General features: G+C 52.2%; 1 protein-coding gene across 1 annotated transcript; it reads right to left on the bottom strand.

The window, feature by feature from the left end:
- Nucleotides 1-252: 252 nt before the first annotated feature.
- On the bottom strand, nucleotides 253-22,133 carry IUM83_09704 (putative TRAF3-interacting protein; the record flags this gene model as incomplete). Its single annotated transcript, XM_067934159.1, has 3 exons — nucleotides 253-347; nucleotides 415-536; nucleotides 21,817-22,133. 3 exons carry the CDS (start codon nucleotides 22,131-22,133, stop codon nucleotides 253-255), a joined length of 534 nt encoding a protein of 177 aa, XP_067799285.1.
- Between the last annotated feature and the right edge of the window lie 5,337 nt (nucleotides 22,134-27,470).

Here is a 27,470-nt window from a genome sequence, read left to right as displayed (position 1 = left end):
GTACCTAATTCAACAACAAGAGCATGGTGTCCGTCTAGCCGAATAAAGATCGGCTAGCGGCACCTCATTGCCCGTTAATCCTCACCATCCAGTCCGTTAACCTAGCACCAGAAGTACTTGTATTGGTACGTTTGCATGAATAATGGGCGGTTAAGCGTCTGGGGCAAAGATCCACAGCGTCCGATGCGAGGATCGCACGAAACCAATACTTAAGTGGCGATGACCGGCGTGGCTTGGTCGTTTGGGCATTTCTCAATCGAAAATTGACCAACAAGAGGTAAGATACTCGGACATGAAGACCAGCGCAGCTCTTGTATTTGTCGCAGTGGCGGTGGCTCTGACTGCATCTACGTCGAATGCAGTAATTCGAATCATGAGATCGCCACCGCCTGCAGGCGGACCAGACGAACTTACTAGGAGCGAGGGTTCTTGCCTCGGACGGAATCGAGGAGACGAGTGCCTTCTTGGGTGGGCGGTGGAGAACGAGATGCTGATCGGGGAGAGGAGTGTTCTCGCTCAGCAGGGTGCTGGCCAACCTGGACACGCAAACAAGTATTCAGGTCCCATCCTAAAGTCTATCAATCTCAGATCCTAATCTATCCTGATCTACCAATGAGAATCTACAAATCCAAAACGTAGCTAATCCAAATATGCGATTCGCGTCCCATAATCAAAAGTTCGGCTCGAAAACTTGATTCTTGCACATCTCAAGGATTTTTAACCAATGAAGTCTCATGAAACTCCATGTTTATGCGTCCCATAATCATGATTATTCTTGATATTGACCAGTAGGATAGCATGTAACGAATATAACCCATGCAATGTTTTATTACGCTGTACCGCGTAAACAGAAATGTATGCATTAGCAATTGACGTGGGAGTCCTCTGCCATCTCATTGGCAGACGGACGTCCACGTCACATGACCTCCCTTCCTAGAAGACCCCGCTATTTCGAAGCTGGCTTTCTCTTCTTCTTCGTTTCCCAGTACTTGTCAATGAGACCTGGAATCTGATTCAGGTTCTCTACTGGTTCCCACGTTGCTTCTTCGCGTGATTCACCAAGCCACCAAATCCGGTATAGGAGTTTCTTCTTCTTGTTACGATGACCAATGACTTCGCGCACAAGTTGACCTTCCGTACCGTCCTTCAAAATCACTTTGTTCACACTTTGGCTCCGTGATTCATCACTGCGATATGTCTTGAGCAATGAGGTGTGAAATATGGGATGAAACTTGAGACCCTTCGATAACTTCAGCTCGTATGAGTCACGATGAATTTGTTTCACAACCGGGTAAGGTCCAATAATCCGCGGTGCGAGCTTCTTTGACTGTGCGAAGCCTTTATGACGAATGTCCAAGTTTCGTCCATCTAGGAGTACCATATCTCCAGGTTTGAAGTCTTGAGCAAGCCTGTTCTTGTCGTAGTAAGACTTCATACGAGTTTGTGCTTCACTCATTGCATCTTGTGCCATCTTCAAAATTGCATCTTGCTTGAGCAGAAATTCTTGCGCCGATTTGTGCAACTGTTCAAATTCCGGGTCCCTAGCCACATCATCTGGCATATAGGGCACATATCCCAGATCAGCCTAAACGGTGACATACCGATTGAGGAATGAACACGTCTATTGTACGCGAATTCAGCGAGATGCAAATATTCATCCCAGTCATTTTGGAATGGGTTCACAACACCCCGAAGATAGTCTTCAATAAACCGATTAGTACGTTCGGTCTGACCATCAGTCTGTGAGCGAAAGGCAGACGACAGATTGTGGGTCGTCTCCAAAGTCTTGATCACTTCTTGCCAGAACTTGGACGTAAATTTGGAGTCTCTGTCAGAAACGATCGATTTCTGCACGCCATGGTCTTTCACATAATTGACCATGAATAGCGCAGCAGTCTCTTCTGCTGTCGCATTTGTATTTGTTGCTATGAACTTCGCACGCTTCGTCAACCGGTCCACAATAACCATAATGGCGTCTTTTCCGGTTTCCGTGCTCGGCAGTGCAATCATAAAGACCATCGACACATCAACCCATCTACCTCCTGCAATCTCCAAATGCTGTAGTAGTCCGGGCGGCTTCGTTTGGCGTGCCTTATTCCGCTGACAACGTTCACACGTGTTGACATAACGTTAAATGTATTTCGACATCTTGGGCCAGTAATACTTTTCTGGACACCCAAGTATGTCTTAAAGTATCCGGGGTGACCTGCCGTGACCACATCGTGGTTTTCACAAATAACACGGTTCTTCAGATCTTCATTATCCGGATTACCAGTCGAGCATTTTCATCATCTCTCGTTTGGTAAAATAGCAATCCATTCTTCACAGAGTAGAGTAGTACCTCTTTACCACTAGTAATACTCTGCAACAACTCCTGAACTGTCCGGTCGGTAGGGTACAGTTGTTTGGCCGAGTGCGTCACAGTCGCACTTGGCGTTTGGATGCTAGTAATAATTTCACGGTTTCGAGCAGCTTCGATGAGCTCGCTGAGACTAACTAGCGGCTTTATGCTCAAAGAGTGGGTTTCGGGACATTGCGTCCGACACTTGATTACTTTCTCCTGGAATCCACTTGAACTGCGGTTGGAATTCAGCTAGCTCGTTAAACCAGTGCGCAACACGACGATTGGTTGTCCTTTGCGTCAATATAGTCTCGATGCTCTTGTGGTCTGTCTCCACGGTAAATGGGCGATCGAGAAGGTAAACTCTCCACACGCGACGGGCATGCATGATAGCCAGTAACTCCTGCTCACGAACATGGTAGTTGAGTTCCGCTGGTTTCATTTTGCGTCCTGTGTATGCAATCGGATGCTTCAACCCTCCCTCGTTTTGAAACAAGACTCCCCCTATGGCAAAATTCGAGGCATCCATACGAATACCAAACGGTTTGTCGAAATCAGGAAGTTGTAGTACAGGAGGGGTGGAAAGACGGCGTTTGAGTTCATGGAAGCATTCCAACTGATGCTCAGACAAATGTTACATTTCCTTTGGGCGTAAACCCTTAGTACTTTCGTGCAGTGGGCCTGCAAATTGTGCGAAGTCGGCGCAAAAACGTGAGACGTAGACAGTCGTACCTAAGAAGCTTTCCATTTGTTTCTTGGTACATGGAATCGGCCAGTCGCTGATCACGCGCACTTTGTCAGGGTCCATTCGAGCACCATGACGACCCACAAAGTCACCGAGACAGGGGATCTCTTCAACGCAGAATTGACACCTCGACAATTTTACGTACAATCGCTGTTCTTGCCACCGTTGAAGCACTCTGTCCAACGCGTCGACATGCACCAGCACGTCCTTGTCTTGCGTAAAAACGTAGATGTCGTCAAAATAGATGCGCATCACATCGTGCAAGTCACTGAACACTCGCTGTAACAGCCTGTTAAATGTGCCCGGACTACCGCTCAAACCCATCGGGGTTACAAGATACTCAAACAGCCCATCGGGCGTCGAAAAAGCAGTAAATGGAATATCAGATTCACGAAGTTTAACCTGATCGTATCCCCACAAGAGGTCCATGCAGGAGAACCAGTAACTACCGCCCATCGCGTCAAATGTGTCCTCCTTTCTCGGCATCGATATCGCTGGCAAAATGGTGGCACTATTGAGTTGACGATAATTGTGCACAATGCGCCAACCCACGGGCTTCTTGACGCAGAACGTCGGAGCGCTGAATGCAGAGGTGCTAGGTCGAATAATGCCTGCCTGCGCCATCTCTTTCGTCCAATCCTGGATCACCGTTCGGTGTTCCGGGCTTTGGCGCCATTATTTCACCGAAATCGGTTGTGTTCCCGGCTGGAGTTGAGTTTCGTGTTCAATCCCTTCGCGGACAGGGTGTGTGGTACTTGGCAGCTCAGTGCGAAACACAGTATCGCGATACTTGAGCAAGACTTCATATGCGGGGTTGTTCACCAGTGCCTCCCATTCTTGTTGCTTAAAACGCTCAGCCTTTTCTGAGTCGTGTGGATTGACAACAAACACAGCTTTGATATCCTTCCCTTTGCGGAGTTCCTTCAGAAATTGCTTCGTTGTGATCGGTTTCGTTTCACCGAACGCACCCTTGTGACCATGACGACGGTAGTAATGGAAGATTTCGCGGTTCTGGTTTGCGTTCTTGAAACGACGGCCTCCGATCATACGCGTTCGAGGTCTGTTAGGTACCACCAATTGAAGAGCCTGAGGTTCCTCGGTCCTTGTACGCGGGCACAATAGTAAACGTTCCCAATCGGTGTCCGGGTTATTCTCCCGAAGCTACTTCATTCCGAGGAGCACATCCTTATCCTCCAGGACAGGCATGACCGTAAACGTTTCACACGTCACCGGGAAATCCGAAATGTGCAACATCATTTCGACGGTACGTCTCGGTCTTTGCACTGTTTGGTTGTATCCTAGACGAACTGTCATCATGTCGTCAGGATGCTCCTTGATGTCCAGCTGAAGCCGTACAGCTAGATCTTCAGTGACACCGTTGAGGCTGCTTCCATTGTCGACGAATATTGAGACGTCAGTCGCTGCCTCCTCCTGATTGTAGGCTAAAGCTTTCACTTCCAAAATGGCGTAGAATGATCCGCCAACATAGTGATTGATTTCCTTGGTGGACTTGCATTGCGGCTTGATATGACCGACTTGTCCACAATTATGACAAGTGACGGACTTTCTCCAATCCTCTTTTGGTCCACTCTTCGGTGGCAGCTTTCGCTCCGGCGGCTTGCTTGTATTGTTAGCCGCTGGTTTCACAGATGATGACGCTTTCGAACAAGGCTGGTGATTCGCCGTGGTCTTTGCCGAGAGTCCTCCATAGTGAGCAAACTCGAAACTCGTTGCAATCTCAATTACTTCATGCAAGAATCTTGGACTGAGCTCCTTCACCTTTTTCGCTGTCTCCGGCCGAAGTCCGTTCTGAAAGTAGAACCGCTTCTCCATCTCCGAAATCTCCAACTCGGATTGAGACATCAGATCCTGAAACGATGACACATATTCATGGATGGTCCCGTGCTGTTTCAGCTGAAACAATCGCTCACGTAGATTGTATTCAAAGTCTTTGGGACGAAAGCGTTCACGTAGCTTCGCCTTAAACAATTGCCATGTTTTGGGAACTCCTGCCGCTTCACAATCTGACGAAAAAGCGCGATACCAGTTCAGCACAGATTTACCTAAACCGCTGGATATCATGGTCACAAAATCGGACGTATCAGCATCCATCAATCCGCGCTTGTTAGCGTAATATTCCTCCATGATAAAGATCCATAGTTTCAAATCTTCACCGAATTTCCCTTCATACATGGGAGGATCCTTCTTCCGTCGTTCACCTTGCGATGCGAGCAAGCTTTCAAAACGGTTATTGGCTTGCTGCATTTGCATTTGAAATTGCGTTTGCATCTGCGTCTGATACGTTTGCTGTTGGTGCGTTAACCAGATCATTAACTGTTGCATTGACATTGCGTCAGGTGCAACGTTTGCCGTTCCGGCGGGTGGGACTTCGTAGTGAGCTTCCTGCGGCGTTGCCGCCTCCGTTTGAGCCGTCCGTGGCACTTGGCGTTGCCGCGGGTTAGGCGATTCACTCTCAGCTGCCCTACTCCTTGTCATAGTCATTAGGGGTAGGACAGACGGATTTTTCGGTGAGTGATCCGTAAAATACGGCGAAATAAAACGGAAAAGGAATCAAAAGCTCAAAAAGTGTTTTACAACTTGGTGTTGCTGCGGTTTCTGGCGAATAATGTAACGGGGTTACACGTACAAGTGGCTACAAGCCACTTGTGAATTTAACAGATAAATATCTGTTAAAAGTTTTAGATACTTCCTCACCTTGGTGTAAGGCACACCAATGGATACATTGAAGTGGGCCACCACAATGAGTGGTCCACACCTACCCAAAGATCCTATTGGTAGAAAGCAGCATCTTTCTACCAATTAGAGACGTGCATATTGGCGGGGCTCTGACAGCCAGCCGCTGTCAACCTCTTTCATAGATGATAAACAGTTTTAGCAGATCTAGGAGGAAGATCAATTTACAAACAATACAGTTCTCATTTTACCTAATCAAAGTCACTTGGAATCCTTTTCTTACTTAAATTATATTTGTGTATTCAAATATAATTAACCTAAGTAATTACTAAGTACTTACGCTTCCTCATACACGTTGCGCAACGTGTAAGCAAAAGTAGTGAGTCAAGTTAGACCCACTACACCTGGTAACACTTTGTAGTCCGTCCAACGACCGACTGCTTGACGTTCGTACGAGGTGTACGAACGCGGAGCCGAGAACCACATGAGCACGGAGGTGCCCATGGAGAGCTCCAACACGCCTGCAACGCATGTTGCACGCGCGGACTGCCCCCACCTGTCGGATCCAGAGTGGGAGGCCCTCCAACGACTGTCAACAGTCATCGGAGAAGCGGCGATAGCCACGATGCTGCGTACGCTATCGCCGACGGAGCAACATGGTGTTGCTCTGGGCTTCATCATGAAGGAGCAGCGTGATGCTGCTTCCTCAGTGACGGCGTCGTCAGGGACGACACCGCGTGCTCAACCATTAAAGTTGAGCGTAAGCAATTACGTGGGAAGAGAGGGCGAGCCTCTCCTCCGATGGCTTGTCGAGCTCGACACAGCCATAGCGGCTCGACGCATCGTCGACCCGCTGTCGAAGGTCGCGTTCGCCATGTCCTGCCTTGGCGGACGCGCAAGGAGTTGGGCGTATGGACACCGACTCTCCGATCCTACGTGCTTCAGCACGTACGAAGTGTTCAAAGAGGAGCTCAGACAAGCGTTTGAGCCCCGCAAAACGAGTTCCGGTCGAGGGCGGAGTTCCTCGAACTTGAGCAGGGTAAGCATGACGTCCATGCTTACGCGCAGCGCGCACGATATTTGGTATCAAATATCGTGACTAACCCGATTGACGAGGCGACCAAGGTCGTCACGTTCATGAAGGGACTTAGAGATGGGCCCGTGAAGACCTATCTCTTCCGAGAGTACCCGAGTACTCTCGAAGTTGCAATCACCCTTGCCATGCAAGAAGAGTTTAGCCTGCCGCAGGCTAAACTGCATGCGAGCGTGCCGAGGTCGCAACCGCGCCCGGTAGTGAGCACGGGAGGTCCGGAACCAATGGACCTCTCGAATGCAACGGCTGCTGGTCACCAGCAGCACGGAAATAACGTGCGATGCTTCCGTTGCGGAAGGATCGGTCACTTTGCCAGAGAGTGCACGGCTCCCGTGCCCCCTGGAGGTGGCCGTCGTGGCGATGCTAGGCATCGCCGCGGACCAACAAAAAACGCGAACATCCAGTAGGCGCGGGGCGCCCTACTGGTAATGCAGTCGCGCGTGCCGACATCGGGCACGCGACACTGAGGACTGCAGCCCCCAGTGAGACTAGCTCTCACTGCAAGAAACAAGATGACAGGCCGAACCTAGTCATCCTGAAGGTTTACTCGAAGAGAGCGAGTGACTCTCTTCGAGTTTTGGTAGATTCAGGCGCGTCGAACAACTTTGTTCGACTACGAAGCCTGCCGAGACTTGACTTCGAGGAGGTAGATACACCTCGAAGTCTTCTGGAGGTACGACTGGCAACAGGTGCCATCGTGAAGACCGAGAAGCGCGTCGTGAACGTGCGCTTCTCGTACAAACAACGGGTGTTTGTCGAACACTTTATCGTCCTGGACCTGGACGATAAGTTCGACGTAGTAATGGGCATGCCGTGGCTTGCACGGCATGATCCGGTGATAGACTGGAAGAAGCGCACGCTCGTGCGCTTCGGCTGCGACAGCGGAACAGAGAGCGATGGCCCTGTTACCGCAGCGCACGCACCAGCAGGTGCGCGCGGCTCACCAGTCGAGACAGCGCTTAATGCTGCTGTCCCGGAGTGCCCAAGAAGTGCGCGAGGACGCGCACAAGTGAGACCCACGTCGGCAATGCTGCCGACGTCGGAAGAAAAAGATGTGTTGGTTCCGGGAACCAACACCCACGTTCAAGCGTGTAAGGGACAGTCCCTGACCCGAAGCGGTCAGGTCGACAACGACGCGTCGGCTCCGGGAGCCGACGCACCCTCGGTCATGAGGGGCTCCGCCAATGAATGGCGTCGAGGTGACGAAGGCGTGTCAACTCCGGGAGTTGACGCTGCAAACAGTGCGGACGGTTGCAAACGTACCGCACTGACGCAATTTGCATGCTGTCGTGCAGCCGGGCTGCACGACGAAGCGCCATGCGATCAAGCCGGGCTTGATATCGCGCGCCCGCAGACAGGGTCTGCCGGCGAAGGGACACGTTACCGTGCAGCCGGGCTGCATGAAGGAAAATGCGGTCAAGCCGGGCTTGATACCGCGCGCCCGCGGACAGGGTCCGCCGGCGAACAACTGTCCACGGCCGGGCCTGGACCAGAAGAACAACTGTGCGGAGCCCGGCTCCGCACAACAAGAAGACGGCGCAAACGGAAAACGCTGCGCAAGTCTCGGTCCGGGACCGAGACGCAACAAGAGCAGTCTGCTGGGCAGACTGCGGCGGTGACGCCGAATGTCGAGACGCTAAGCGTCTTGACGCGCACCGATACTGGATTCCAGTATCAGGAAAAGGAACTCGCTAATCCTCCGACGAGGGCGTCGGAGTTGACTTCGCTTCCAGCCATGAGCTGGAAGCGCTTCACGCGCGACTTGCACGATGGATGCATCGAGCAAGTCTGCGTTCTTTCGGACAGCGAAAGAACGGCGAGCGAGAGCGAAGAGCTGAGGCAGCTCTTCATGGGAAGTACCACTGAGAGTGAAGACACTCTCAGTGCGAAGACGAAGCGAGAGCGCTTCGAGGAACAAGGTTGGGACTCGTTAAAGTCGAGTCTCTATTACGAATTGTTGAAGGAGTACAAAGACGTACTCCCGGAAGACATTCCTGCGGAGCTTCCGCAGGATAAGGGCATTCAGCACGAGATTGATCTCGTGCCGGGCACGAAGTACTGTGTCACGCGGCAGTGGCCACTGCCGCGAGAGCAAGTGAAAGCGATCGACGACTTCTTTGAAAGTCGTCGTAAAGCAGGACAAGTGCGGGAATCAAAGTCCCATCACAGTGCTCCGACGTTCTGTGTCAAAACGCCACAGGGCGGATGGCGCATCGTTCATGCCTACAACAAGCTGAACGATGCGACGGTACCGGCGCAGACGCCGATACCGCGAAAAGATGTTATCATCGATTCGATGGCCGGGAGCACCGTTTACAGTGCTCTCGACTTGCGAGATGGATTCTATCAGATCCTAATGCGTGAGAGCGATATCCCTCTCACGGCAGTGAGCACGCCAAGCGGCATGCTCTGGGAGTGGCTAGTAATGCCACAGGGGCTTAAGAACGCCCCTGCAACCTTCAACAGGTGCGTGACGCACTTGTTGCGCTCGGTGCGCGACTTCGCGCCGAGCTACTTCGATGATGTGTTCATCCACAGCCGGGCTGTGGACGGGAAGACCGACGTAGAGATGCACCGGGTGCATCTCCGGAAGCTACTTGAGCTTATACGAAAGCATAAGCTCTACGCGAACCTGAAGAAGTGTATTTTCGGGGCGAGCGAGATACCCGTCCTCGGGTGTTTCGTAGGGAAGAATGGTGTTCGCCCTGACCCGGAAACGGTCAGAGTGATCAATGAATGGTCAACGCCTTCAAGTGTCAAGGAACTGAGGCAGTTCCTTGGCTTGGCCACGTAGGCCACGTACTTGTGCAAGTACGTGGAGGATTACGCGGGCAAGATCCGCCCGCTGTCACAGCTTCTTAAGAAAGAAGCTGTGTGGAATTGGACACCCGATTGCCAAAAGGCATTCGATGCAGTCAAGCGGGGCTTGACTGAGGCGCCGATCTTGGCAGTGGCTGACCAAGATCGCCCATTTCACGTAGTGTGTGACGCATCCGATTTCGCGATCGGATGCGCGTTGATGCAGCACGATCACGAGGGCCGTGATCGTGTCGTCTATTACCAGTCGCGTCAGCTGAAAGCAGCTGAGCGTAATTATCCGATACATGACAAGGAACTCCTTGCCATGAAATATGCACTCGCAAAGTTCCGAGTGTATCTACTTGGAAGTAGACCATTTGTGGTCTACACCGACCATGCTTCACTGCGCACCGCAGTGAAGTCGCCACACATATCACAAAGAATGGCGAGATGGCTCTCATTCTTTGCGGAGTATAACTTCCGGGTCGAATACAAACCCGGAAGATTGAATGTAGTGGCCGACGCGTTATCACGTCGGCCAGACTACGCAGAAGTTGCTGACGTCAATGCCATTGACGCCATGCGATCGAGCAAACCCACGTCGTCTCTGCTGGACGATGTGAAGGCCGCGTACGCGCACGACGCGGACGCGAACCTCTTGCTGGCCTATGGCACAGCGCCTTCTGACAAGGCTCGTCAGAAGCTGCCCAAACACCTTCGTGCGCGTGCACACTGCTTTCGAGTGCACGACGGATTACTGCTTTATAATGCAGTCGACGACGACGCGGATCGCGTTGTCGTACCGAATGACCATGACCTGCGACTCAGGATCATGTACGAATATCATGATGCCCCGACTGCGGGACATCTCGGACGTGAGAAGACTTACGTCCTTCTCACGCGCGACTTCTACTGGCACCACCAGTATAAGTGGGTGCGCAAGTACATCCGTGCTTGCGAGGTATGCCAACGCGTAAAGCCTGCGCCGTTTGCGCAGGCTCCATTACAATCACTACCGACTCCGTCGGAGTGTTGGAAGTCCATGTCATTGGACTTCATCTTTGGTCTTCCCCCGGACAGCGGAGGGAATACCGGTGTTGTGGTCTTCGTCGACCGCTTCAGCAAGATGATACATCTTGCTGCGGTGCCGGCAGAGGTGACCGCGAAGCAGACGGCCCGTCTGTTCGTCGACATGGTGTTCAAACACCATGGCATGCCGTCCGACATCGTGTCGGACAGAGACCCGCGCTTCACAGCGCACCTGTGGCAAGAAGTGTTTACACTTCTTGGGAGCCAGCTTTCCATGTCGACTGCGGATCATCCGCAGACGGACGGCCAAACCGAGCGCGTGAATCGCGTGCTCGTCGATATTTTGATGAGCTACGCTCACTCGTTCCAATACAGGAGCGAGTGTTTGTCGATGGCGGAATTCGCCATCAACAACTCGGTGCATGCCTGGACCGGGCATACACCGTTTTATGTGAATGCCATGCGGCATCCCCGTCTGCCGAGTTTACTCGGAGTGGTGGCTCCCACTTTAAGTGGGGGAGGATCTACGACTGCAAAACAGCAGCTGCAGAAGCCGCTGACACTTGCACGGTGTCAGCCGCGACAACAAGGGCCAAGACAACCAGGTCTGCGCGGGTCGCAGACCTTGGCAGGAAGAACCAACGGTCAGCGCAGTGCGCTGACCCCCAGAACAAGGAAAACGAGTCTGTGCTCGGCACAGACTCCACAAGGAACAAGGACCACGGGTCTGCGCAGGGCGCAGACACCGCGAAGAACCACGCAGAGGCCGGGCCTCTTGCGGAGAGCGAGCTGAACGAGTTCAGCTCGGATGCGATTGACTTTATCAATAAAAGACAAGCCGTAATTCGGTTTGTCCAGGACACGATTGCAGCTTCTGTGGATAAACAGAAGCTGAACGCCGATAATAGTGGCAGGGGCAACACATGAATTCAACGTGAATTCATTGGTTTTGTTATCTACTCAAAACCTGCCCAAACATGCAGTTTCGGATTTCGGAGCAAGCAAGCTTGCTCCGCGCTTCATCGGGCCATTCACGGTGATGGCACGCCACGGTAACGCATACACGCTAGACATACCGTCTAGCATGCGGCTCCACCCGACATTTTATGTCGGGCGGTTAAAGCCATACTTCCAGCACGAGCCAAGTGGCTCGTCTGACCCGAAGAGACAGACTCGACAGGGGAAACCCTCTCCAGCGCGTAGTCGCGCTGGAGCAGTTAATACAGTCGGGCCTACAGCCCGACCGACACGTTCAAGGCGGTCTGGGAGACCGCCAGAGCCGGGACACGAAGGAACAGAGCGGCAATCGCCGCGCTCTGAAAGTACTCCACGACCGTCACTTGGTCGTGGAGCAACACGAGATGAAGGTCAACACGGCGTTGACCATCGGAGCGTGTTTCCACCACCTCCGCCACCGCTGCGAGACGCACGCGGAGAAATTCGCTGGATCGTCCAGCGAATTGTTGATCATAGGAAAACAATCCGAGGTCCGGATTGTTTTCGCATTCGTTGGAGAGGTTTCCCTCCCCAACACGACACGTGGGAACCACGGAACGTCCTTATGGAAGACGTTCCGGACATGGTGAAGGAGTACGAAACCCAACACGCACTACCAGCAAGAAGGTAGTGCGAGCGCTGTAGTAATCTACAACGCCTGACGACTCGCGTGCTAGATAATTAGCACGGAGATCATTGAAGCTCTCAGGTATACATATAGTATACCTGTTGTGGTCGCGGTTGCTAATATGCACCGCCACCTGGACGGACAGTGCGCACGGCGCACGGACACCAGCCTCCACCGCAACAGCGTGGAGTTGCTAATACTTGCCACTTCGAGAAGGACTCGAAGTGCTTTGGCGCTTGCTTACCCGATCACGGTAAGCAACAGAAATTCGCTTAGAGATGTCGACGCATAGACGCGGTCGACATCGAAGAATCGTACACAGACACTGTGTTGTCTGTCCCCGTGGTAGCGGCGAACCTCGCGCTACCGCGCATTGTACACAGCAACAGAGAGTTTACACTCTGTTGCAATGGTGGTCTTCAGCTTGATCGTGCTCATTGCGGATGAGCACGGAAACCCCAGCACAAACAATTGACAAGCAGTCAATATTAATTGACGTGTCGAGACCGACACGTCTAAGCTTAACGGGGGGATGGTGTAACGGGGTTACATGTACAAGTGGCTGCAAGCCACTTGTGAATTTAACAGATAAATATCTGTTAAAAGCTTTGAATACTTCCTTACCTTGGTGTAAGGCACACCAATGGATACATTGAAGTGGACCACCACAATGAGTGGTCCACACATACCCAAAGATCCTATTGGTAGAAAGCAGCATCTTTCTACCAATCAGAGACATGCATATTAGCGGGGCTCTGACAGACAGCCGCTGCCAACCCTTTCATAGATGATAAACAGTTTTTAGCAGATTTTAGAGGAAGATCAATTTACAAACAATACAGTTCTCATTTTACCTTAAACTACCTACTTGGTGTTTTATTTGATTTATATTATACTTGTGGACTCAAGTATAATTAATTCAAATTATTAATAAACTCCTACGCTTCCTCATACACGTAGCGCAACGTGTAAGCTAAAGTAGTGAGTCAAGTTAGACCCACTACAGCCATCGTGAAGACCGAGAAGCGCGTCGTGAACGTGCGCTTCTCGTACAAACAACGAGTGTTTGTCGAACACTTTATCGTCCTGGACCTGGACGATAAGTTCGACGTAGTAATGGGCATGCCGTGGCTTGCACGGCATGATCCGGTGATAGACTGGAAGAAGCGCACGCTCGTGCGCTTCGGCTGCGACAGCGGAACAGAGAGCGATGGCCCTGTTACCGCAGCGCACGCACCAGCAGGTGCGCGCGGCTCACCAGTCGAGACAGCGCTTTATGCTGCTGTCCCGGAGTGCCCAAGAAGTGCGCGAGGGCGCGCACAAGTGAGACCCACGTCGGCAATGCTGCCCACGTCGGAGGAAAAAGATGTGTTGGTTCCGGGAACCAACACCCACGTTCAAGCGTATAAGGGACAGTCCCTGACCCGAAGCGGTCAGGTCGACAACGACGCGTCGGCTCCGGGAGCCGACGCACCCTCGGTCATGAGGGGCTCCGCCAATGAATGGCGTCGAGGTGACAAAGGCGTGTCAACTCCGGGAGTTGACGTTGCAAACAGTGCGGACGGTTGCAAACGTACCGCACTGACGCAATTTGCATGCTGTCGTGCAGCCGGGCTGCACGACGAAGCGCCATGCGATCAAGCCGGGCTTGATATCGCGCGCCCGCAGACAGGGTCTGCCGGCGAAGGGACACGTTACCGTGCAGCCGGGCTGCACGAAGGAAAATGCGGTCAAGCCGGGCTTGATACCGCGCGCCCGCGGACAGGGTCCGCCGGCGAACAACTGTCCACGGCCGGGCCTGGACCAGAAGAACAACTGTGCGGAGCCCGGCTCCGCACAACAAGAAGACGGCGCAAACGGAAAACGCTGCGCAAGTCTCGGTCCGGGACCGAGACGCAACAAGAGCAGTCTGCTGGGCAGACTGCGGCGGTGACGCCGAATGTCGAGACGCTAAGCGTCTTGACGCGCACCGATACTGGATTCCAGTATCAGGAAAAGGAACTTGCTAATCTTCCGACGACGGCGTCGGAGTTGACTTCGTTTCCAGCTCATGGCTGGAAGCGCTTCACACGCGACTTGCACGATGGACGCATCGAGCAGGTCTGCGTTCTTTCGAACAGCGAAAGAACGGAGAGCGAGAGCGAAGAGCTGAGGCAGCTCTTCATGGGAAGTACCACTGAGAGTGAAGACACTCTCAGTGCGAAGACGAAGCGAGAGCGCTTCGAGGAACAAGGTTGGGACTCGTTAAAGTCGAGTCTCTATTACGAATTGTTGAGGGAGTACAAAGACGTACTCCCGGAAGACATTCCTGCGGAGCTTCCGCAGGATAAGGGCATTCAGCACGAGATTGATCTCGTGCCGGGCACGAAGTACTGTGTCACGCGGCAGTGGCCACTGCCGCGAGAGCGAGTAAAAGCAATCGACGACTTCTTTGAAGGTCGTCGCAAAGCAGGACAAGTGCGGGAATCAAAGTCCCCGCACAGTGCTCCGACGTTCTGTGTCAAAACGCCACAGGGCGGATGGCGCATCGTTCATGCCTACAACAAGCTGAACGATGCGACGGTACCGGCGCAGACGCCGATACCGCGAAAAGATGTTATCATCGATTCGATGGCCGGGAGCACCGTTTACAGTGCTCTCGACTTGCGAGATGGATTTTATCAAATCCTAATGCGTGAGAGCGATATCCCTCTCACGGCAGTGAGCACGCCAAGCGGCATGCTCTGGGAGTGGCTAGTAATGCCACAGGGGCTTAACAACGCCCCTGCGACCTTCAACAGGTGCGTGACGCACTTGTTGCGCTCGGTGCGCGACTTCGCGCCGAGCTACTTCGATGATGTGTTCATCCACAGCCGGGCTGTGGACGGGAAGACCGACGTAGAGATGCACCGGGTGCATCTCCGGAAGCTACTTGAGCTTATGCGAAAGTATAAGCTCTACGCGAACCTGAAGAAGTGTATTTTCGGGGCGAGCGAGATACCCGTCCTCGGGTGTTTCGTAGGGAAGAATGGTGTTCGCCCTGACCCGGAAACGGTCAGAGTGATCAATGAATGGTCAACGCCTTCAAGTGTCAAGGAACTGAGACAGTTCCTTGGCTTGGCCACGTACTTGTGCAAGTACGTGGAGGATTACGCGGGCAAGATCCGCCCGCTGTCACAGCTTCTTAAGAAAGAAGCTGTGTGGAATTGGACACCCGATTGCCAAAAGGCATTCGATGCAGTCAAGCGGGGCTTGACTGAGGCGCCGATCTTGGCAGTGGCTGACCAAGATCGCCCATTTCACGTAGTGTGTGACGCATCCGATCGCGAAATCGGATGCGCGTTGATGCAGCACGATCACGAGGGCCGTGATCGTGTCGTCTATTACCAGTCGCGTCAGCTGAAAGCAGCTGAGCGTAATTATCCGATACATGACAAGGAACTCCTTGCCATGAAATATGCACTCGCAAAGTTCCGAGTGTATCTACTTGGAAGTAGACCATTTGTGGTCTACACCGACCATGCTTCACTGCGCACCGCAGTGAAGTCGCCACACACACATATCACAAAGAATGGCGAGATGGCTCTCATTCTTTGCGGAGTATAACTTCCGGGTCGAATACAAACCCGGAAGATTGAATGTAGTGGCCGACGCGTTATCACGTCGGCCAGACTACGCAGAAGTTGCTGACGTCAATGCCATTGACGCCATGCGATCGAGCAAACCCACGTCGTCTCTGCTGGACGATGTGAAGGCCGCGTACGCGCACGACGCGGACGCGAACCTCTTGCTGGCCTATGGCACAGCGCCTTCTGACAAGGCTCGTCAGAAGCTGCCCAAACACCTTCGTGCGCGTGCACACTGCTTTCGAGTGCACGACGGATTACTGCTTTATAATGCAGTCGACGACGACGCGGATCGCGTTGTCGTACCGAACGATCATGACCTGCGACTCAGGATCATGTACGAATATCATGATGCCCCGACTGCGGGACATCTCGGACGTGAGAAGACTTACGTCCTTCTCACGCGCGACTTCTACTGGCACCACCAGTATAAGTGGGTGCGCAAGTACATCCGTGCTTGCGAGGTATGCCAACGCGTAAAGCCTGCGCCGTTTGCGCAGGCTCCATTACAATCACTACCGACTCCGTCGGAGTGTTGGAAGTCCATGTCATTGGACTTCATCTTTGGTCTTCCCCCGGACAGCGGAGGGAATACCGGTGTTGTGGTCTTCGTCGACCGCTTCAGCAAGATGATACATCTTGCTGCGGTGCCGGCAGAGGTGACCGCGAAGCAGACGGCCCGTCTGTTCGTCGACATGGTGTTCAAACACCATGGCATGCCGTCCGACATCGTGTCGGACAGAGACCCGCGCTTCACAGCGCACCTGTGGCAAGAAGTGTTTACACTTCTTGGGAGCCAGATTTCCATGTCGACTGCGGATCATCCGCAGACGGACGGCCAAACCGAGCGCGTGAATCGCGTGCTCGTCGATATTTTGATGAGCTACGCTCACTCGTTCCAATACAGGAGCGAGTGTTTGTCGATGGCGGAATTCGCCATCAATAACTCGGTGCATGCCTGGACCGGGCATACACCGTTTTATGTGAATGCCATGCGGCATCCCCGTCTGCCGAGTTTACTCGGAGTGGTGGCTCCCACTTTAAGTGGGGGAGGATCTTCGACTGCAAAACAGCAGCTGCAGAAACCGCTGACACTTGCACAGTGTCAGCTGCAACAACGAACAAACCACATGAGTCTGCGCAGGGCGCAGACTCCTCCAACAACAAGGACAAAGACCACGGGTCTGCGCAGGGCGCAGACACCGCGAAGAACCACGCAGAGGCCGGGCCTCTAGCGGAGAGCGAGCTGAATGACTTCAGCTCGGATGCAATCAATTTCATCACCAAAGGACAAGCCGTAATTCGGTTTGTCCAAGACACAATAGCGGCTTCTGTTGATCAACAGAAGCTGAACGCAGACAATGTGGGCAGAGGCAACACACATGAATTCAAAGTTAGTTCATTTGTCTTGTTAGCTACACAAAACGCGCCTAAACATGCAGTGTCGGGTTTCGGAGCAATCAAGCTTGCTCCGCGCTTCATCGGGCCGTTCACTGTGTTGGCACGGCACGGCAACGCATACACGCTAGACATACCGTCTAGCATGCGCCTCCATCCGACCTTCTACGTAGGACGGCTGAAGCCATACCTGCAGCACGAGCCATCTAGCTCGGCTGACCCGAAGCCTCGGCAGGAGCCGAGGCAGAAGCGGAGGACTTGGCCTCGGCGACGAGCAGCCTCTCCTCCAGCGCGCGGACGCGCGGGAGCAACCCCTTCATCTGGGTCCCCAACTCGACCTGGATATTCGAGGCGGCCTGCGAGACCGCCGCGACTTGGGCCTTCTGGTTCGCCAGCTCCTGCTTCAGGGCGGCGAACTCAACGCCCTGCAAACGCTCCACGGCGGTCACCCGGTCGTGGAGAGACGCGTGCTGATCAGCCCGGGGCTGACCATACCCGGGGTGTGTTCCCACCCCCGCCACCGCCGATCCATGACGCCCGCGGCTCAACCCGCTGGATTGTTGAGCGGATTGTTGACCATAGTATCCCGAAAACGAACCCTCAAGGGGCTCGTTTTCGTATTCGTTGGAGAGGATTTCCTCCCCATCAAGATACATGGGAGCCGCGGAGCGTCTTGCTGGAGGACGTTCCGGAAATGGTGAGGGCGTACGAGGAACAGTACGCGCTGGTGCAGCGGAAGTAGTACGAGCGCTGCGGTCATCGCTAGCGCCCGAACCCTCACGTGCTAAGAATTTAGCACGGAGCTCTTTGAGAGTCTCGGGCACACGGAACGACGTGTACCCGTTCAGGTCGCGGTCGCTCAAGCGGACCGCGCCTGGGAAGCATTTCGCGCACTGAAAGCCCTCAGGTACAGCGCACGGCACATTAGGCTCCTCCGCAGCAACGTGGAGTTGCTCCAACTTTCCACGCTTCGCGCACGTCTCAAAGCGATCACGCGTTTGCTTAATCCGATCACGGTAAGCACTCGGCTTCTTGTTGAAGTTCTCAACAAAAGCGTTCCAACTTTGACAAAGTGCCTGCCACTCGGGCACTTTGCTGCGAGAAGATGTCTTCTTGCTTTGAAACCATCGGAGCTCATGGAAGAGTCCGATGTAATAATCGCGCCTTTGATGCGTTTCCGCATCAAAGTGCAGCTCGGCAGCCACAGCGTCATCTTTGATGGCGCTGCATACGTACAGCGGCACCTCATCCGGAGGTACCGAGTTCCCATACTGGCCCGCGATCTCGGACGCGGACGGCATCAACGGTTCGCGCGCTGCAGGCGCAGCGCGCGGAGAGCCTTGAGCTTTGGAATCACGAGTTGCAGTTGCAGCGCACGGAGAACTGAGAGCCCCAGCGGAAGCGAGCGGGGTATCACTCTCAGTTCGCAAACGCTTCGAACTCGAAGCGTCCGATTCGTCCCCTTCGCGCGGGCGAATGTTCTTGGCATGAGGGTCGAGCGACTCGCTCGACACTGAGTCTTTGAGCTTTGAGGACGAGTCCTTCTCGTCCTCCACGTCTTCATCGTCGTCGTCGAAGTCGACGACGTCGCCATACTTCGCCTTCTGGCGTTCGAAGTAGTCATCGATGGAGAGATGACTCTCCAACGACTTCGGAGTCTTCTTTTCTTGAGGCGCGCTCATCGTTGAATGAGCGCGGATTACTTCTCCAAACGCGGAGAATTGACGAATGGTCAATTCAGAAGATTGACGTGCGGAGGCCCCGCGCGTCTAACCTTAAGGGGGGATGGTGTAACGGGGTTACACGTACATAGTCATTAGGGGTAGGACAGACGGATTTTTCGGTGAGTGATCCGTAAAATACGGCGAAATAAAACGGAAAAGGAATCAAAAGCTCAAAAAGTGTTTTACAACTTGGTGTTGCTGCGGTTTCTGGCGAATAATGTAACGGGGTTACACGTACAAGTGGCTACAAGTCACTTTTGAATTTAACAGATAGGATATCTGTTAAAGGTTTAGATACTTCCTCACATTGGTGTAAGTCACACCAATTGATACATTGAAGTGGGCCACCACAATGAGTGGTCCACACCTACCCAAAGATCCTATTGGTAGAAAGCAGCATCTTTCTACCAATTAGAGACGTGCATATTGGCGGGGCTCTGACAGCCAGCCGCTGTCAACCCCTTTCATAGATGATAAACAGTTTTAGCAGATCTAGGAGGAAGATCAATTTACAAGCAGTACAGTTCTCATTTTACCTATTCAAAGTCACTTGGAGTCTTATCGGATTTAAATTATATTTGTGTATTCAAATATAATTAACCTAAGTAATTACTAAGTACTTACGCTTCCTCATACACGTTGCGCAACGTGTAAGCAAAAGTAGTGAGTCAAGTTAGACCCACTGCAAATAAGGCTGTTAAGCTTCGCAGCAAGATTGTCTTGGTACTCCAAAAGGTTCAGAAACGCCAGGTGAAGTTGACGATGAACCTCGGACTCGATGCTCTCGTCCTTGATCCAGAAAGTCTCTTTGCGAAACTTGCCCAAATCCCGCTTAACCGCTATGACCTGGCGGAGGAGATCCACTTGAAGTTTAGCGAAACTCTCCGCCTCGGCTGGCGAGAAGAAAAGGCTGGTGTCAATCGCCGTAACAGGTGGAGGAGCAGGACTGGACGTCGATGATACTTTGACGTCACTCGCTTTCTGATGCTTCCTCTTACTGCTTTGGTTGCGACCCTTCTTGTAGCGGGCCATAGACCGACTCCAAAGATCGAAAAAGCGGCAAGGGACTATCACCGGGTAACCAAGGACCGTTATACTTCTACAAAGTTCCGCTTTCGCAGACACAATGCAGGCGCCCTGGTGCTAAACCAACTTCTAGTGAAAGCCAAGCACACAGCGAAGGTTAGGTACAATCCGATCTAGGCGGAGGCAAAGCCCCTACGTGGTATTTCCACCGGCCACACGGAGTCATAATGTACCACTTGTTCGAAGTGTGCTCCTCAAACGCTGCACGTTCGCAACCTAGAGCTTCCCCACGATGTGGCTGGCTCCAATAGTCACAGGTAAAACTCGCTTCCCACGATGTGGCCACGAGTAAACCTTTCCTGAACTCGAACCGAAGCTTGACACGGCAAGTGCTACTATGTCACACAAACCGATGCGAAGACCCGAAGCTTGAGGGCGCAGTGGCGGGCGCCCGTCGAACACTTGAGAGTAAAATTGGAAGTTGAAAAGTGATTGATTGAATCGTTAGTTTGGCGTCGGTTCATTGCCGCCGCACAAACAGTAGTTCTTGGCGACCTGGACACGCAAACAAGTATTCAGGTCCCATCCTAAAGTCTATCAATCTCAGATCCTAATTCTATCCTGATCTACCAATGAGAATCTACAAATCCAAAACGTAGCTTGATCCAAATATGCGATTCGCGTCCCATAATCAAAAGTTCGGCTCGAAAACTTGATTCTTGCACATCTCAAGGATTTCTAACCAATGAAGTCTCATGAAACTCCATGTTTATGCGTCCCATAATCATGATTATTCTTGATATTGACCAGTAGGATAGCATGTAACGAATATAACCCATGCAATGTTTTATTACGCTGTACCGCGTAAACAGAAATGTATGCATTAGCAATTGACGTGGGAGTCCTCTGCCATCTCATTGGCAGACGGACGTCCACGTCACAATTGAGCATTGGGACAAGTGGGGCAAGCACTGGATTTTGGACATGCCCGTGGATTGGCTGGGTTTTCGTCTACACCTTTGTGCTGCTTGCGTTCTTCATTAACCGGTGTGTCTCGATTAAGACACTTCACTTGATGTATGGCAACCCCTCAGGATGTCAAGGCGAGTGTGAAAGCCAAGATACTAACTATGTCTTGGCGCTCTGAAAATTTTTGTCGCTGCGACGTATTACGCGTGTTGCTTTTGGCTACTTGATACGTTGAAGCGTGCCGTCAACCAGTCGAGCGGGAACATCAGCGACCAATAGTACGCCAAATTGGACAACGGACCGGAGTTTTATCGCTGCGTGGACTTTCACCTTTACGACTTCATGACTGCTCTTTGTGGGTATGATGCTACCTTTCGTTGCAGATCTGCTTCTTGTGTGAACTCGAGAAATGCGATTCACTTTCGACCTGATTGCAACCGCCATCTATAACGAATAGTATCTCAGTGCAGCTCCCATTACGAGAAGTCAACGTCGGCATCCAAAATGTTGCTGTTCTCGTGATAAAAGCGATTTTCTTTGGGATATCCGTGCTGGACATATTTCAGGTCAGATTTTGATTATTTTGATTAAACTATGTAGACGATATTGGGCTGGACACACTCGAGGCCACCTTTGCTTAACTATGGAGTACCGTGATCCTCGAAAGTCTTGTACACATACCTCAGACCCATGCCGACATGCAATATGAGCAAAGTGACCATCCAAAAGAAGCAGTTGATGACGCTCCGGAGGGAGGAGGGCTACAAACCATTTCAACCAATGGACAAACAACTTGCCATTGATGTTGGAGCTTTCACTCACGGCACATCGCGCCTTCTTCTCCGCATTCACCATCCACTTCTTCTGCTTATACTTGCCCTTGAAAATATACAGCGGTGGCATTCTATCGCCAGCCGCACTAACGCAGGCCATGATACTGACATTTTCGCGATCGTCCGAGCGCTGCACGTTTGCTCTCAAACCTTTGGGGAATATGACACGCTCTCCAGTATGGCCTTGAGGGCAGATAACCGTCTCGTCGCAATTCCAGATACGCTCAGGCTTGTCCATCAGGTCGAACTTCATCAACACACTTTTCAAATTGTTGTAAAACTTCATGGCAGTATCGGGAGTAGAAGCGGCTGCTCGTTTCGAATCCAGGATTTGGGCGTGACGCAGCGAAAAAGTTGGATGGGCCGTTACCCACCGCTGTAGGTATTTGTCGTCGGGAAAATCATCAGTGAGCGGACGGGTTCCTGTAGTTTCTGCAGCTTCACGTATCATGCAGCGGAGTTCATCGAACCTGACACAAATGCCGTGCAAAGCCCGATAGTGTACGATCTCTTCAACACCATTGGAACCACCTTCAGAGACATACACAAGTTGAGGTCCAGGCTTAGCGTCGAGCGGCACAAGCCCATTACACCGCTGACGAAGGGACTCTCGAGACACCCCATAGCCTTCCGATGTAAGCCGTAAGCTCCTCCCGCCTTTAACTGCAGCCACAGCTGCGATCGAAGTGTCAACTGGGGGTTTCTTCTTCGCCCTCGGCTTCTTAGATTTACCTGAACTTGGCTGGCCCATTGCGCTCGACCTAGTGATCGTTGTGGGGGGGGGGCGAGCACAAGCTTATCTGAAAGAAGGATTTCGCGCCTATTCGATAGAGCCGGTTTGAGTGCAACAGGGCCATTATTGAAGTAGTTACGATGCGCGCAAACTGGCGCCTCTTCAACCTTATTGACTTGATTTTGTATCTGAGACCCCTGACCTGAAATATGTCCGGCACGGATACTGATAAAGTCACGACTAGGTCCTGACCCAATGCCTGGTATCTGGAGATAACAGCCGCTTTTTGGCGTGTTACCTGCAGATACCAGCCGTTGGGTCATGACCTAAATACTGCGCAATTAGTGTCATATTTGCTCAAGGACAGCGTGGTTGGACGCTCCAGTCGGTGCATTCTTCTCCATCTCGTGGCGCTCAAGCGGACGCAGATGCACTGCTACAGGAGCACGGACTTCGACGTGTACCGCAACTATTTCGTCATCGCGCACGAGCTGTCGCAGCAACAGTACCACACAGCCACGAGCGACTGGATACTGGGCGGCCCGCCGTCCGCTTCTGCTTCCGCTCCGCTACGTTGCCGTCACCGTGGACCGCGACATGCTCGTGTCCGGCATCGCGCCCATGTTCTTGCCCTCGGTGATGCTCGATGATGCTCTTCCAGTCGCAGCCGGTGTGCACTTCACGTCTACTGTTCATTGTGACCGAATGTACCACGACGGAGTGGGCCTTCTCGATGACGACGTGGCTCACCGCCATACTGTCCCGATACTAGAAGCAGAACTGCTGTTTGTGGACTACATCTCGTCCAGTACAACACCGTGTTGAGCGTGTGGTGCATCCTGTCTGCAACCATGATCCACCAGCAGGAGGGTAAACACAGCGCTTTCCTCTAGGGGATGCCGATAAGGGGGCTGTACGTGTGACTCATTGATTGCAAATGATAACATGTATCGGGTACGTTGGTGATGTGTGTCGTGTAGGAACACGCGCTAATTTATATAAGGCACACTTTCCCCACCAACAACACCCACCAAGTCACCGTAGACTCAATGGGCATGTTAGGGTTAGAACCTGAAGGACCAGGAACTTTCCCTTGCACCGGGTTGATGTTTCCCCTGTGTACCGAGCTTCCGCTAGTCAACCGACGGAAGACTCAGAGTCACTAGCCACGAGCAAAGGCTAGCACGCTCTCACACACAAAATATACGCGCAGGCCCTCAGAAGGAAGAGCCCCGGCCTTTCACGGCGTGATACGAGGGTGCCGGAGCTATACTCCGGTGGGAAGAAATAAATGGAGTGCGCTCTCGCTCCTCCAGTTCCTGCCGACGACTCGTCGCTACCAATACACCGGCCACTAACTCTTGGCCCTACCAGGGATGAACACACGCTACACTAGTAGATGTGCCCACCGACAGTCATAATCCTACCTACCAGGTTTACCTTGAGCTGCAGGACGTTCACTGTAGGCACCGGTGTCGGCCTTGCGTGGTTGGGAGGAAAAGCTGTTCTGTTATTGTTGCCCGAAGGCTTATCTTGTCATTTCTTAAGTTTCCTATCGATCAATACAAATATCAAGTATAAACGCGTCCGTTTTGGACCGCCAAGAGTAACTCACGACTCTTCGGTCCTTTCTCTGCGACGTGACGGCGCAACCGACGACTCAAACGGCCGCCGAAAGGCCACCGACGACTCGGGACAGGCGCCGATGACTCATAAGTTTGGATCTTGCCAGTAGGTTCGCAGCGTACTTAGCGAACTGCAACCACCCGCGCTTGACTTGGGACCGTCGACGAGTCATCGTCACCGACCAATTTGGGCCAATCAGCGACCGGGGAGCTTGGCCCAATGACTGGTGATGGGTTGTGACTTGCCAGTTGGCGCCGGCGCCTCGAGTCTTCTCCGCACCCTGTCTCGGCTCCATTTCTCGACACCACATGTGTACATGCCGCGGCGACTGAAATATTAGTTGTTTTTGATGGAATGTTTTGATATCTTCGAAGTAGATCACACTATCAGCAAGACCAACAACATCAGTGTGCAAATGGAAATGGACAAGAAGGTGGCGCAATTTACTTTTGATGTTTTTATATGTGTACGTATTGGATATTTGTTTAAAATTGTTTCTTGCTACTTAAATACTTCGAGAATGCGTCGAAGTTTCTGCTTGCTTTCTGTTTCGGTTTTATCGAGCGCACTATCAACTGGAAGACCTCGATCGCTAAGTCCGCGTACGTGTTTAATTATGCAATGCCGTCTTGAGTAAAACTTGGCTTTTTTTTACGACACTCGCCACTTGCGCCCGTGTGTCTTTCAAGGTGCTCAGTGGACGGATAACCAGATAGACCAACATACCATTCTGTCCACAGTTCCTGAACGATGGACATACCTCTGCTCATCGAATATGGAGGATTCTCACTATCGTTAGACGACCGAAGACCTTCAGAATTGCTCAGCGTGCCAGATTGATCGTCCACAGGCACCGAGGTGATGTTGCTCCTGGTAGCGTTTTCGACAGGCATAAGACGAAATGACATTTTCCCACTCGACAATGACGTGAGACTGCTGTTAGCCCCTGTCAAAAGCTGCACAATCTCAGTGTGGTGTGTGCAACCCTTGCATTATCTCTGCGTATTGGTTAGCTATTTGCTCAGACAAAATGGGCATTGCCACCTGCAGTTGCATTTCATTGACTTCGTGTTTGCAGCTCCAGCTAGTGCTTGCGCACGAAAGCGTTGAAACGATTCACCAAACATTTGATGTTGGCAACAGCGAGCGGGGAGACAGTCAAATAATACAGCACAGCCTCGAAGAATTACTACACGAAGGTACAAAAATAACTCTAGAAATCCACGTGCAGCCAAATTTCCCTCCAACCTCCCTGCGGAAATATGTTCTTGGCAATTTTCAATTTCAGGAAATACTAGGCGTTGTAAGTCAGGAGTTGGATCAACTGACGCACGCTCTAGAAAATAAAATCGCGAATGAGGTGGGTGTCCAGCTAGTGCACGCATCGCTGCATGGGCAAGGAGAGCTGAGTAGACGGCTTCGCATGTATCCATTCCCCATCTACCATAACGGCGAGTCAGCGATATGTCGACGTCCGCGTTCTCCAACTGGCGAACACCTTGTTGACGATTGATGTGAGTTTTTTTTGTTGAACGTAAGACCGAGAAGAGCAAAGTCAGCTTCGTAACTCTTCTTATGTGTGTGCTAAGGTGAGCCAAAATCCCCTGTCTCAACCCATCACACGACCACCCGTGACTCCCTTCTACCCAAAATCAAGTGTTATGTGGCAAAAACGAATGTGATTCGGCACTGGCTCCAAAGTGGGTGGCGAACGCACTTTAGCTGGCTAGCGATCCCAGTTTCGCTTTCCGATCTCAGTTTGGAATTTGGTGTGATTGGCTTGTGCAATGACGCTGCAGGAGTGGTTCGGTGATATGGTGGTATTCTGGAAGAGTACGTTGTAACGGGGTTACACGCACAAGTGGCTGCAAGCCACTTGTGAATTTAACAGATAGGTTATCTGTTAAAAGTTTTGGATACTTCCTCACATTGGTGTAAGACACACCAATGGATACATTGAGGTGGACCACCACAGTGAGTGGTCCACACCTACCCAAAGATCCTATTGGTAGAAAGCAGCATCTTTCTACCAATTAGTGACGTGCATATCGGCGGGGCTCTGACAGCCAGCCGCTGTCAACCTCTTTCATAGATGATAAACAGTTTTAGCAGATCTAGGAGGAAGATCAATTTACAAACAGTACAGTTCTCATTTTACCTATTCAAAGTCACTTGGAGTCTTATCGGATTTAAATTATATTTGTGTATTCAAATATAATTAACCTAAGTAATTACTAAGTACTTACGCTTCCTCATACACGTTGCGCAACGTGTAAGCTAAAGTAGTGAGTCAAGTTAGACCCACTACACCTGGTAGCACTTTGTAGTCCGTCCAACGACCAACTGCTTGACGTTCGTACGAGGTGTACGAACGCGGAGCCGAGAACCCCATGAGCACGGAGGTACCCATGGAGAGCTCCAACACGCCTGCAACGCATGTTGCACACGCTGACTGCCCCCACCTGTCTGACCCAGAGTGGGAGGCCCTCCAACGACTGTCAACAGTCATTGGAGAAGCGGCGATAGCTACAATGCTGCGTACGCTATCGCCGACGGAGCAACATGGTGTTGCTCTGGGATTCATCATGAAGGAGCAGCGTGACGCTGCTTCCTCAGTGACGGCGTCGTCAGGGACGACACCGCGTGCTCAATCATTAAAGTTGAGCGTAAGCAATTACGTGGGAAGAGAGGGCGAGCCTCTCCTCCGATGGCTTGTCGAGCTCGACACAGCCATAGCGGCTCGACGCATCGTCGACCCGCTGTCGAAGGTCGCGTTCGCCATGTCCTGCCTTGGCGGACGCGCAAGGAGTTGGGCGTATGGACACCGACTCTCCGATCCTACGTGCTTCAGCACGTACGAAGTGTTCAAAGAGGAGCTCAGACAAGCGTTTGAGCCCCGCAAAACGAGTTCCGGTCGAGGGCGGAGTTCCTCGAACTTGAGCAGGGTAAGCATGACGTCCATGCTTACGCGCAGCGCGCACGATATTTGGTATCAAATATCGTGACTAACCCGATTGACGAGGCGACCAAGGTCGTCACGTTCATGAAGGGGCTTAGAGATGGGCCTGTGAAGACCTATCTCTTCCGAGAGTACCCGAGTACTCTGGAAGCTGCAATCACTCTTGCCATGCGAGAAGAGTTTAGCCTGCGGCAGGCTAAACTGCATGTAAACGTACCGAGGCCGCAACCGCGCCCGGTAGCGAGGACGGGAGGTCCGGAACCAATGGACCT

The sequence above is a fragment of the Phytophthora cinnamomi genome (assembly GCF_018691715.1).
Source record: "Phytophthora cinnamomi strain GKB4 chromosome Unknown Contig5, whole genome shotgun sequence".
NCBI classification, from domain to species: Eukaryota; Oomycota; class Peronosporomycetes; order Peronosporales; family Peronosporaceae; genus Phytophthora; species Phytophthora cinnamomi.
Note: the sequence above shows the minus strand (reverse complement) of the source record. Positions and strands in the feature narration are given on the sequence as shown.